At 46.0% G+C, this 12,812-nt stretch overlaps 1 protein-coding gene across 2 annotated transcripts in view; it reads right to left on the bottom strand.

The window, feature by feature from the left end:
* Window positions 1–12,812, bottom strand: part of Dock5 (dedicator of cytokinesis 5) — a 173,160-nt gene that overhangs the window by 25,073 nt on the left and 135,275 nt on the right. For both annotated transcript variants that reach the window (XM_050121846.1, XM_050121845.1), the window contains exons 31-37: window positions 12,421–12,521; window positions 10,157–10,215; window positions 9,591–9,745; window positions 7,909–7,994; window positions 4,987–5,146; window positions 2,916–2,956; window positions 2,230–2,320 (exon numbers count right to left, since the gene is read on the bottom strand). In XM_050121846.1, coding sequence (XP_049977803.1) covers window positions 2,230–2,320; window positions 2,916–2,956; window positions 4,987–5,146; window positions 7,909–7,994; window positions 9,591–9,745; window positions 10,157–10,215; window positions 12,421–12,521 — 693 coding nt within the window. The remainder of the gene's footprint in view (window positions 1–2,229; window positions 2,321–2,915; window positions 2,957–4,986; window positions 5,147–7,908; window positions 7,995–9,590; window positions 9,746–10,156; window positions 10,216–12,420; window positions 12,522–12,812) is intronic.

Genomic DNA, 12,812 nt, shown 5'->3' with positions numbered 1-12,812 from the left:
AGGACAGACTTTGGCTACAGAGATAACTGCCACACAGAAGGCAGCAGATGCAAACGATCCATCAAAATGAAGCTCATCAGACAACTGAGACATCACCAGGGTTACACAAGACTTGACATGCAAGGAACTTGGCTGTGCCAATCAAAGACACAGCAGCAGCCCCGAAGAAAGGGGCTTGAGAGAGAAACGCTGTTTCATAAGCATGAAGTAAATTCTTACTAAAGCCCTCCCCCCAGCCCCACCGCCCTTCTTTGGTGGTTGTGTGAACTGAATCCAGGGCTTTCTGCAGGCTAGGTATGAGTTACACCCTAGCCTTGCTTTTACACTTCTAAAATTTTGAGATAAAGGGGGCTCGCTGAGTTGCTCAGGCCGGTCTTCAAAGCCGGATCCTCCAGTATCGCCCTCCTCCCTACCAGCTGGATTTACAGGTCTAGCCTATCAGGCCCTGCAAAGTTAGCTTCTTCCATCTTTCCCTCCCTCCCTCCCTCCCTCCCTCCCTCCCTCCCTCCCTCCCTCCCTCCCTCCCTCCCTCCCTCCCTCCCTCCCTCCCTCCCTCCCTTTCCTTTCTCTCCATTTCTCTCTGTTTTCCTCCCATCTCCTCCTTGTCTTCCCCTTCTTCCTTCCTTCTTTCTCCAGGGCCTGAAAGTAGGGGCATGAGCCAAGCGAGCGCTCCACCACTGAGCTGTATACCCTGAGCGTCAAGACATTTGAAATTGCAGGATTCCAATGCCCAGATGGAAAAACACAAAGGAGCAGGCCGCAACCCTAGGGGCGGGGGCAGTGGGGAGTAACTACGCCAGACTATAACACTGTAAGGAATTAATCATACCAACAATGTAGCACCAGCACATGAGCAGAGGGAGGCCGGCATGCAAGGAGATCCTACAATGAGACCTCCTCCGCCACCGAGATAAAGCTGCGATCTTATGCCAGTGGATAAAATTCAGAATATTCGACAAGTAACATCTCTGCTGGAAATAAAAGCTGAATCCACACTTCATACCTTACACCAGGATAGGACAATTTAATTTCCTTTTCTTTTGCTTTTTCATTTTCTGAGATAGACTCGCCCTATGAAATAAAGGCTGGCCCTGAATTCGTTATCCCTGCCTGCCTCTGTTTCCTGTGTACTGGAATTATAGGCATGTACCACCATGCCTAACTTGAGGGTTTAACTTTCTGGGCAACATGAATAGAAAGACCTACAGGGCTTGCCACTGGGGACCAGTCTCTGGTGATATCCAAGGACAGCTAACCTCACACAGGCAGAAGAAAACCCTTTAGTGTCCGTCCCAACCTTAAACATGGGCTGTGGATTTCCTTGGGAAACGGAGGCAGGAAACTTCTGTGTTTCGCTGGTGAGAATGACGCATGAGCATCATTTAAGAGTCAAATCAAATTAAACTCTAGGAGAAAATTAACTGTTGGGTATAAGAACGGAAGCAGAAGGTCTACGGAGAGACACTAGTGTGCTTCGGGTAGAGAGGCCAGGGGCCTGAACCTGGATGGTGCCAAGGGAGTTTTCCTCTTCTTCTTTTTAAAAGAGAAGATAAAGGCCATGTTCTAGACAGGAGGACCACACATTCTGTCCATGGAGAGTGTAGGAGTCAGTGACCTAAAGAGAAGACTGGAATGTGACTCCAAGGTTATCCTAAGATACCAGGCAGATGGGGTGGCCAGAAAGAGAAGGGGAGGAACAAGCGTGGGAACAAAGGTTTGTGGTTTTGGCGTGTTAAATTTGAGTTATGACCCATTCAAAGATTGATACTTATGTAGAAATCCAAAGCTTAAAGGAGGAGAGGCCTTGAAATGACTGCTTGGGATTTGGGACAATCGGAGGCATTTATATAGAGCCTCAGATACTTGGATTTGGAGAGAGGATAAAAGGGAAAGTACTTCTCCCAGGGCCTGTCCTCATTTATAAGTTGTCTCTATAGCCTAACTAATCTCTTTATACATCATCAACGTGTATTTAATTATAATGGCAATCACCGGAGGCCTCTCGGTTGTGCCCTGCTTCCTAAGGCACATTAAACAACAAATGATTATTTTCCCAGTCCTGATCTGAAAGCTACCCTGTTTATCCAGAAGGCACACACACATTCTTAGATAAACTACAGCCCTCAAATAAGGTTGTTTCCTACCCAAATCACAAAGTTCACAGAATTTAGTCCCGAGGGACTGAACGCACGACATACAACATGGATCTTCCACATGGGACCCATTTACCTGCAGAAGCTCAGCGTGCAAGAGGAGCGTGTAGGCAGCCTCTGTGTAGTTCTCACAGTCTCTGTGCAAATCTCGAAGCTTGTACAAGTACCTGGTAAGAGGGGAGAGAAGAGGCCCATTGTCACCAGGGAGGTGAGCTGGCATTCCCGAGGTCCCAGCCTGCACACTGACCTCTGCGTCTAACAGCAACAGTCCCCTTCCCTTAGGCAATAGACTCTGTCACCTCGTATTTCTCTAGCCCATGGTACCACTTCCTGCCCTGTGGTTCTCCTCGTCTCTCTATTTGGTCTTCTTAATTTTATTATTATTATAATTTTGTTGGTATTTATTAATTTTTAGGTCTTGGTCCTCTTTGGGAGGCGATGGAAAGCTGTGGAAATTCTGCCGAGAACAAGTTGGTTTAAGGGTCAGAGACTCATGGCCTTGAAATCAAAGGCCACTGTGGATTACTTCTTCTTCCTGTCCCTTGGAACCCCTCCTATCCCCCATCGGATGCTGATGGGACTTTACTGCACACTCCCTGAAACTGTACTTGCTGGGCTCTGTCTGGAGAGCTCACTCTCCGAGGCGGACTGCGCACATCCTGTATTTGTAGGAGTCTATTGACAGCAACGGTGCTGCTGGTTTAAAAACATACCACAGACCCATGAGAGAACTAGCAAATCCAAGGCGTTTCCCTCACTCACCTTATGTATATGTCCTCTCGCTTCTTTTCTTTATAAAAATTCTGAAAAAAAAAAGAAAGCCATAAAATACCAGCATGAATTAAAGGCTGCCGATGAACTTGACACAAAAACAGCCAAAGCATAACCGCTGCTTTTATTTGTAACTTCAAGAGAGTGTGCCTGCATGTAAGTGTAGGTGCCCTCAGAGGCCAGAAGGGGGCATCAGACCAAACTTGTGTCCCTCTAAACCATGAAATGATCTCTACCCGATTGCTGCTTCTCAATGCCGTTTCTTTCCAAAGAGACATCATTAGTTCCTTTACGAATCTCCTTTAAGAATCTCTTCTACAAGAATAGCAAGTGATGGGATACAAAGAAGTGGAGAAATTAAGATCATGTTTCATGCACCTCCTTGGGAAGGGGGAACAGAGTGGAATCTGTGGGTGGACTGGGAACAGGTGGGGATGGGAACAGGAGGGGTAAAGTGAGCGGGGAGAGATGGAGGGAGAAATTATGGGGAGGAGGAGACGACTGGAATTGGAGGGTTCCTGGGAGGTGATGTGAAAAGCAAGTGTAGTGGCAACTCCCTGGATTCTATGAGGGTGACCCCAGTGAGGACTCCTAGTAATGGAGGAGGACATAGAGGCTGAACCAGCTGTTTTCTGTAACCAGGCAAGGCTGCCAGGATACCAACCCAGCCACAAAACCTTTGCTTTACAATCTTCCCTGCCTGCAAGATGTACTGGGGTGGCCCAAAACTTGTGGACGTGGCCAACCAATGATTGGTTTGAAGCCCATACCAGGAGAGGGAGCCCATGCTTGCTTGGCACTGCCTGGATGACTAAGAATCAGAGACTGGATACCCTGAGATCCAGGGTAGAACCTAACACGACTGGAAAAAAAAATCAGTGAAATGATTCCTAATGATGTTGTGCTATACTCCAATATCAGTGCCTAGTTCAGTTGTCATCAGAGAGGCTACCTCTGGCAGCTGATGGGAGCAAATGCAAAGACAGCCAAACTTTAGGAAAAGAGACAGAGAGCCCAGGTTGGAGGTCTCCCCCCAAAAGCTGGGGGAACCCCATGGAGGAGTGGGAGAAGCAATGTGGGAGCCAGAGAGGTCTAGGACCCCGAGAGAGCACAGCCAACAGAATCAACTAAGCAGGGCTCACAGGGCCCAGAGAGATTCAGCAGCTATCATGGAGTCTAATATGGGCCCGCATTAGTATGTCCTCTGCATATGTCATGGTTGCTGGCTTGGTGTTCTGGGGGGGGGGGGGACTCGTGACAGTGGAAGTGGGGTACTTCTGACTCTTTTGCCTGCTTTTAGGACCCTTTTCCTTCTACTGGATTGCCTCACCCAGCCTTGATGTCAGAGCATATGCCTGGTATTATTGTATCTTGTGCCACGTTCAGCTGATGTCCCTGGGAGGCCTGCTCGTTTCTGGGGGAGATGGGTCGGGGAAGAGTAAGTGGATCTGGGGAAGAAGAGAGGAGGAGGACTGGAGGGAGGGGAAGCTGCTGTCAGGATGTACAATATGAGAAAAAAATAAATAATATTTTTAAAGAAAAAAAAGACCATGCTTCTGAGAAATACAAGAGATTTTCTATGGAACAGCAGAGCTTGGCTTATCCTGAAGTCACCTGGAATGCTTATTTCTCAGGGAGTTGGGGGGGGTGTATTGTGCTTGGTTTATATTAAGCACGGGAATGCATAGCAACCTAAACCTTGTAGTCCCAGGCAAGGGGAAGACTTGAGTCTGACTGTCAGCAGAACGGCACAGACTCACTTTTCATGGCAGAGGTCTCTGTGTGCTACATCGCAGTAGGAAAGCAAGCGCATGTGAATTAAAATCAAGAGCCAGGCTGGGATGGTGTGTAGGAAAGGCTGGAGCGTCAAGATTGCACTTTCCACGCCCTTTCCAAATTCCAGAAGGGTCTGTGCCTACTGCGAGTCTGACTCACGAGGGCATGGGCCCTATTAAGATGCCCCAGGATGCCTGGGCATCTGTGCTATCAACTTGGAGCTGAGCGGCTGGAGCAGGGGTGGCTTAGCTGTGCCCACTAGCCAGCCCAGGGAGCAGGCCCTTACCAGAACGTTTACGGTACAGCTCATGCGGTTCTCCTTACTCTCGTCATGCATGATGATGGTTCTGTAGTCCAGCAAGTTCTCCAAGAGGCTGCTGACCAGGAGAGCAAAGACCTCCCCGGAGCTCGAGAGGTATTTATGTTTCCGGCAATGCTCCAAGAGTCTGGAGTGGGGAGAAATCATTTCCACAGTTCACCCTGTTCCTTTTGGTACCATCTGTGGGTCTCAATCAAGTCCTAGCAGCAGGAAACTCTAGACCAGTGGCTCTTAACCTTCCCGATGCTGCGACCCTTTATAATACAGTTCTTCATGCTGTGGGGACCCCTAGTCATAAAATTATTTCATTGATACCTTATAACTGCAATTTCACCCCTGTTATGAATTACAATGTAAATATTTGTGTTTTATGATGGTCTTAGGTGACCCCTGAGAAAGAGCCCGTGACCCCCAGATCAAGAAACACTGCTATAGACTTATAAGTATCCTCTGTGGAACCCAGAGTGCCCTAGGACTTTTAACAGGGCCCAGGTCGAATCTGCTATTTTCCCAAGTTTTACTCTTTCTTGGGGACACAATCAATTCCCACCATTATTTAGAATCCCAGCCCACAGTGTCCTCTGAGAATCAGTTAACAACAGTTTCTCTAGTGGACGCTGCAGAAATGAGGACCCTTCACATGCTCTCACGGTCCTAACTCAGCTGTAGAAGAACACTGTCCTACGTCTTTGTTCTCTCTAGGGCCTGGCATTGGACAGGCAGCCTGAAAAGCCCAGGTTGAAGCTCAGTCCAGAAGAACTCGGTAGCCGTTTGGATGGCTGACGCCAGATAAAACCATCTTCAGACAGAAAAGCTCTACAGTGAGCAGGCAGACCGGGGCTACACTTCAGATCCTCCCTTTTGGGGGTCGTAGAGAACCAAGTTTTAGGGCTTCTTGAGTAACTAAGAGAAAATTCAGAAAAGGAAACAGGTCTAAAGAATCAGTCCAGACTAGGGATTGGAGAGATGGCTCTGGTTAAGAGTACACTAAGAGAACCTGGGTTTGGTTCCCAGCACCCACGCTGGGCAGCTCACAACCACCTGTAACTCTAGCTCTGGAGGACCTGATGCCCTCTCTTGAGGGCACCTGTACTCATAAACATATACCTACACACACACACACGCACACACACACACATCTTAAAATAAATCTTAAAAATAATTATGCCAGATCCTAGGAGTATTTCAGGAAGCTGGAATTGGTACAGTCATACTTTTCTGAGCCAATGATTCAGAATGAACAAAAGAAACAATGTGAGTTTGCTCATGAAGGTTAGCGGTAGTTTTTTTTAAGTGAATATTTTATCATCTGTACATTGTGAGTATGTGTGTGGTGGGGAGCAAATGTTCTACTGCTGAGATATAGCTCAGATTATGTTTTATTTTTATAAAGCCAGATTCACACTATGCAGTCTTGGATGTCCTGGAACTCACCATGTAGACCAGGCTGACTTTGAACTCATAGAAACTCTCCTGCCTCTGCCTCCAGGGTGCTGGGATTAAAGGCAGGTGCTACCATGCCCAATTATCCCCAAATCTGTCTGTTTCTATCTGTGCATAACTTCTAGACAAATCTAGAATTTAAAATGCTATATGCTAGGAAGGATAGAAGGTCAAGATATCTCATTGAAAAAGGATAGAAAGATTATTTTATTCTGTCTACAAACAGAATAGAGACACCCAGTTCTTTAAAATGAAGGCAATTCCCTTATCTTGTTCCACTACCACGTGCTGTGTGCTGGGACCTCCCCAGGGAGTCTTTAAGAGAAAAGATAAAAGTTGGTGGTCCTTATGTTCACACTCAGACTGGTCCCAAACTGCCAAGAATAGGAGAATAACCAAATGACATAGAGGAGACACAAAGGGCAACAGAGATGGCTGGGTATTAAAGTTCGCAGAACACGAGAAGCCAATGTGCACAGCTACCTGCAGAACAGGATGGTTAGACAATAATAATTGCAGCTGACCTTTAAAAAACAGACAAAGAAACATTTCTGTGTATGTGTATAGGTAGGTACATGTCACGGGACGTGTGGTGGTCAGAGGACAATCTCAGGATTTGATTCTCTTTTCCCACATGGGTCCTAGGGTTCAAGTTTAGGCTGTCAACTTCCTTCCCTGGCTGAGCCACATTGCCCACCTGCATTCAAATGTTTAAAAGTGTGAACTCTGCAAGGGACCCCATGTTGATGCACCACCTCATTTACACCTAAGAATAAGACTAAAAAGTAGATACTACTCTTATAGACAGGGATGGCGTGGGGAGGTTGGTTGTATCTGTCAGGATGGACTCATTGGCTCAGACAAGATCAGAGAATGTGGTGAAAAGAGGATTTGTACTTAAACTTATGAGTCCCATGATCCAAAGACTTTAGCCACAGTACACACCCTGTGCACAGCATTAAAAGGTTGAGTAGGTAGAGACTGGGTAGAGGAGGCAGCAGATAAAGGGACAGCGTGGGCTCAGGAAGTAATGGCGTCTTCATGGAGTGCAGACCAATCTGACTGAGACAATTGCTCTGTTCTCAGAGTTCTTTGATGTGAGGTATTCTGAAGTATACAATCAACCTTGACATCCTTGAAATGGCTGCTTTGAAGCCATAGTTAGAGGTGCCCCACTTTTTCTAAAGTTCATAATTAAGACACTGGGCAGGAGGCCACTGCTGCGTGTGTCTCCTCCTCTCGCCCACCTTCTGTGTTCTCCCGGGTCAGGCTGGTTGGAAAACACAAGCATGAACTCACAGTGGAGAACACCATCAGCCATGTGGATTCCGTCCACACCCCCGAGGACCACTTGGTGATGGGGCAATGCTGAGCCTGCCCACTGGCCGCTAGGCGGGCAGCAGAAGCTCTGTCCGCCGGCCTAACGTGCTGCCCTGAGATACTCACAGCTTCTCCAGAAGAACCTTGTATTGTTCGTCTCCTCGGCCACCTTCCACCTCCTGGTCCAGCTTTGTGATCAGCTCGTTCTCAAACTGAAAGACAGGATTTCACATGAGAATGTCAGATCCTCAAGAATGCATGGTAGACAGTGGCCAGTCCTTCTAGATCTGGCTCAACCTCTTTCCAATTTCCAATTGTTTCCAAAGTAGATGGAGGTTATCCTACATCCCACCCACTCAGATAGTGCACCATGCCTTATCAAAACATCCCAAAGCAGGTTAGCGTATCAGTCCTCGGCTTTATATGTAAACACACCTGAAAAGTTATTTTATGTTACTGCTATGCATATAAGAGAAATTCATAACCACTGTCCCCTTTGTACTCAACACAGGGTTTTGTTATGTAGTTCTATTTGGCTGGAAACTCATGGCATGGCAAGCCTCCTGCTCAGACTCCTAAGAGCTAAAACGACAGGTATACATAACTACTCTGGGTATCGATCTGATTTTTGTTTCATGACTGAGGCTTGGTGATAGGATTATTTTTGCTCAGCTTCATAGCTACAAAAATCTTCCTTTCAGTGATAATCAGTTTATAGATGTTGCAGATGGGAAGCTTGGCTTAACTTGGTTGTTAACTTGGCTCTACCTAGGATCAGCTAGGGAAAAGCCTTTGTGTAGGTCTGCAAAGGTAGAAGAGAGGAAGACTCTCCGCAAGAGTGGGCAGGTGAATGTAAAAAGATGCACCCTCTGCCTGCTGCTGCTCCTCCTGGTGAATGCATCTACCCTATCGCTGCCACCACTGACACCAACCATCTCTACTGTAAATGGGGCATAGCTTCCTAGGCTTTCCAACTTGGACTGAAGACCCAAGAGGTTCACCAGAAATCCTCTAGGCTTTAAGCTCTAGATCAGAACTGCTGAAGCAGCCAGGCTCATGGGCTGATCAGCTATGGGCTCTCAGATTCTCCACGGAGCAGACAGTTGTTGTTTGACTACCCAGACCTGTACTGCGTAAGCTAATATAATAAATGCGCCTTGTAATCTGTATTCAACCTATCTGTTCTGTTCCTCTTGAGAACCCTGACTAATACAGTATATGACAAATAAAGGGAGGTCTAGGCTCTTTTTTTTTTTTTTTTTGGTTTTTCGAAACAGGGTTTCTCTGTGGTTTTGGAACCTGTCCTGGAACTAGCTCTTGTAGACCAGGCTGGTCTCGAACTCACAGAGATCCGCCTGCCTCTGCCTCCCAAGTGCTGGGATTAAAGGCTTGCACCACCACTGCCGGGCTATAAAGGGAGGTCTAGAAAAAGCTCCTGCAAACTAAAGTTCTCAAAAGCAAGCAGGGATGGATGGGAGCTGGACCACAGCACCCCTCCCTCTGCTTCCACAGGTTAAACCATCAGTGCTGGGCTGTAGCATGGCAGACAGGAATAAGATGTACCAGGCCAACTTTTCTTTCTCTTGAGACAGTGCTGACTTAAAAAAGACATGGACTGCAGAGACTTCTTCCGGCCTCTGGCCCAGAGGACCCAACCATACATCTAAGCCTTTTACACAATGAAATATTAAAAAGTAAGTTTTACAATGCAGTTTTCATTCAAACTGCTGCCTCTCCATTTAGAGACGGTAAGTCAAAAGTGAATTAACTTTTCCACAGTGCTAAGACCAGGGGCTGACGCTTCTTACCATATGGAAGTTGCCGTTGCCGCTCAAATTGAACTCACACTGCATCATATCGAAGAAAATGGGGATGGTGGCTTTCCGGAGCTCCACTTCAGGGGTCAGAGTGACTTCCAGAATGGGACCCACCATGGATGGTATGAATTTGATTTTGTGAGGCCCTGAGATGAAAGTAAATGAGGATATTAGAAAACTGCATCACTACAGTCTTCCTCCATGGGATCCATAAGAGAAGAAAACTGTCATGTGGACACACCCTGTCAATCAAGGGACGATGGATAGACACACCATGTCAATCAAGGGATGATGGCAGACCGCTGTTCTGTACGTGTGTGTGGATGACATGGTGACAGGGGGCTCATAGTCAATGTCCCAGGCAAGAGTCTGGAATCCACAAGTCTACTTTTGTACATACACACATATAAATCCCAGGGTTATATAAATTAAAATAAGAATTCGTTATGGGAGTGTGTTTTTTAATGCAACCTATACTGAAAACAAAACCTTACTTTAGAACAAAAAGCAAAAAATAAAGACTTCATGGAGGGGCCTGTTCAAGGTCAGACACTCACCCAGATTATACCACATGTCGCGGATCCTAAAGCCAATTTCCTTCCTCATGTCCCCATATCTAGGAAGAAGATTATAAGAAAAGGATTTGCAGTGGATCTGAGCAGCATGCAATACAGTCACCCCTTGGCATCGCAGGGGCTGGCTGTAAGCTCCCCAGACCCCCAAATATATTCAAGTCCCTTATATAGAATGGCTTAGGGCAGTGGTTCTCAACCTTCCTAATGCTGCACCCCTTTAATAAATACAGTTTCTTCATATTGTGGTCAGCACCCGGACAAGCTCCAACAGAGAACTGAGCGACATGGAGGACGAGGGGTCTTCTGGAACAGGCGGGACCAAACACAAATGCCGAAAGAGAACTGAGAAGATATTGTCAACTGACTGCCCAGTGACGAAGAGCGAAAGGGGCCCTGGTCTCCACATAGCAGAGACAAAGTGAGCGTATAAACGAGGTCTGAGATAGAGGCGGCGCCATGACTGACGGCCAACCAGCAGGCTGCGTTGTGTACTATGTCTTGGCTAAGGTATGACCTCACAGAATGCTCGTCATCTATCTCCTGTGGCCAGGTCTAGACTTTACATTCTCAGCAGGGACAAGGTAACACAGAGAAAGTTTTGTGGTTGTGGCAGTGTGCACCTATAGGCTCACCACTGGAGAGACTGAGGCAGGAGGATGGCGGAATTTTAGGCCAGCCTGGGCTATCTAACAAGATCCTCTGTAATGGCCAGCTCTTAAAAGGTAGATATTGCAAACTCTTCTGGGAAATTAGCACAGGCCACACCTAGTCCTACAATCCCTGCCCTATGTAATTCCCCTCATGCCAGGGATCTCCTAGACATTATTTTCTTCAAGTTCTTAACTGGAAATATCTTCAGAAGCCAGGATTTTTATTTTCAATCCTATTTTAAATTCTCTTTCAATTCTATTCGAATAGAAATGCTTAGCCTAATTTCATTATTAATATCAGGTAAACTTACGTAAACAAAATCTGATACCTAAAGTCAACAAAGAATATCTACGTCTTGTCTACTTATAAGGACATGGTAGGTTGATTTCTACAAAAAAACATGCATGAAGAAAGACCCCAAATCACACCTGTCTAACTACGATATGATTGGTTTTAATTCTCAAATTTTATTTCTGCTGATATGCACACATATTTTTACATGGGTTACATTCACAGCCTATTTTTCTTTGATAAAAACCAGACTCAATCCTAACTAGATCGTTTTTTAAAAACAGTCTCGGGTTACTCAAGTTTGCTATGTTACCAAGGCTAGCACTGAGCCCCTGATCCCCTGATCCCCTTATCTACCCTCTCTGAGTGTTGGGATTACAGACTGGTACCACCACGCCCAGCTCCCCACCATCCCTTGGCTCTCTTTGTCTCTGTTTCTCTCTCCCCTCTTCCTCCCTTTCCCCGCTTACCCCTCTGAGTGTGTTTCTGATTTGTAATCAATTATCTTCATTTGTAGCTGCTTAATCCAATACAAATCCTTCTTTAAAGAGGTCCTATTGCTATCAAAGATGTTTTAGATGCATGAGAAAGATCAAAGGAACCTCCTTAAAAGTAAGCATCTCCTATTACTTACCCATTAGGGAAACCTACAAAACAGGCCATATCTTTAAAACGAGTCTCCAAATCTTAATCCTTAGTTACCTGTCTTGGTAGAGACAAACCACAGGCTGAGGAATGTTAAGTTATTTGCCTAGCTTCCCACCTATCACAGCTAGTGGAAACAGAGCTAAAATTCAAAGTCTGTAAGTAATAAATTCAGACTGTTTATGGATGACAGCCTTTGAGCTTCCAGGCTCTCGACGAATGCTGAAACAGACCTGAGGGAACGCCATGAAATGTGTAACTTCTTGTCATTCCTGAATATAACTCCATTTTGAATTCCAAGTCATCAAGCTAGAGGATAGTTTTAGATCGTATTTCTTCTCTGCAAAGTCAAGAGGCACTGTGCCTGCAATTTCGGCAAACTGACAGTAGGTGGCAGGAGATCCCAGGCAAGGGCACCTCCCCAGGCACAGGCTCCATCAATTAGCATGGGATGGCTGAGGAGGCCCATGGAGATGCATTAATAAAAACAGAATGAATCCGGAGGAATGTCAGGTCAGGTCAGTGATAACACATAAAACCCACATCATCAACAACATGAACAAGTCCCTGTTCGTAATTTCTATGACAACATAATATTGTTGAACATAAACAGAGGAACCATCTTCCCCACGGTCACCCAACCTTTAAAGGACACTTACTTTTTAACAATTTTGTTGCGTTTGGCTTCTGAGAAGGTTTCAAGCTGGAGGGACTCATGGGTGAGAAAAGCTACAGCCAAATGGAAGTAATTGTTCCAGAGCTTTCCAGGAGGCATCAAGTGGGCAGGGCAAAGGAGAAAATAACACCAGTGAGGATCCAGATAAAACACCCACGTGTGGGAGAGTCACATTGTGAAACACCCAAGTAAAACCCACAGGACATCGCATTCCTTCTGGGGTTTCAATTACTCACCGCTAAAAGTTTTGAGGCTTAATATTAACCTTAAAATAAACAATCCAAACTTTACATTTTTCTTTGCCCTGGGGGCACAGGAGAAGTACTGCCAAGAAACGTACCTATTTATAGCAGGTGGCCTGGCACTATGTATCAA

Source organism: Alexandromys fortis, unplaced genomic scaffold (genome assembly GCF_014885135.2).
Source record: "Alexandromys fortis isolate MF-2015 unplaced genomic scaffold, M_Fortis_MF-2015_v1.1 scaffold_203, whole genome shotgun sequence".
In the NCBI taxonomy this organism is placed as follows: Eukaryota; Metazoa; Chordata; class Mammalia; order Rodentia; family Cricetidae; genus Alexandromys; species Alexandromys fortis.
This window is presented reverse-complemented; position numbering and strand designations above follow the sequence as displayed.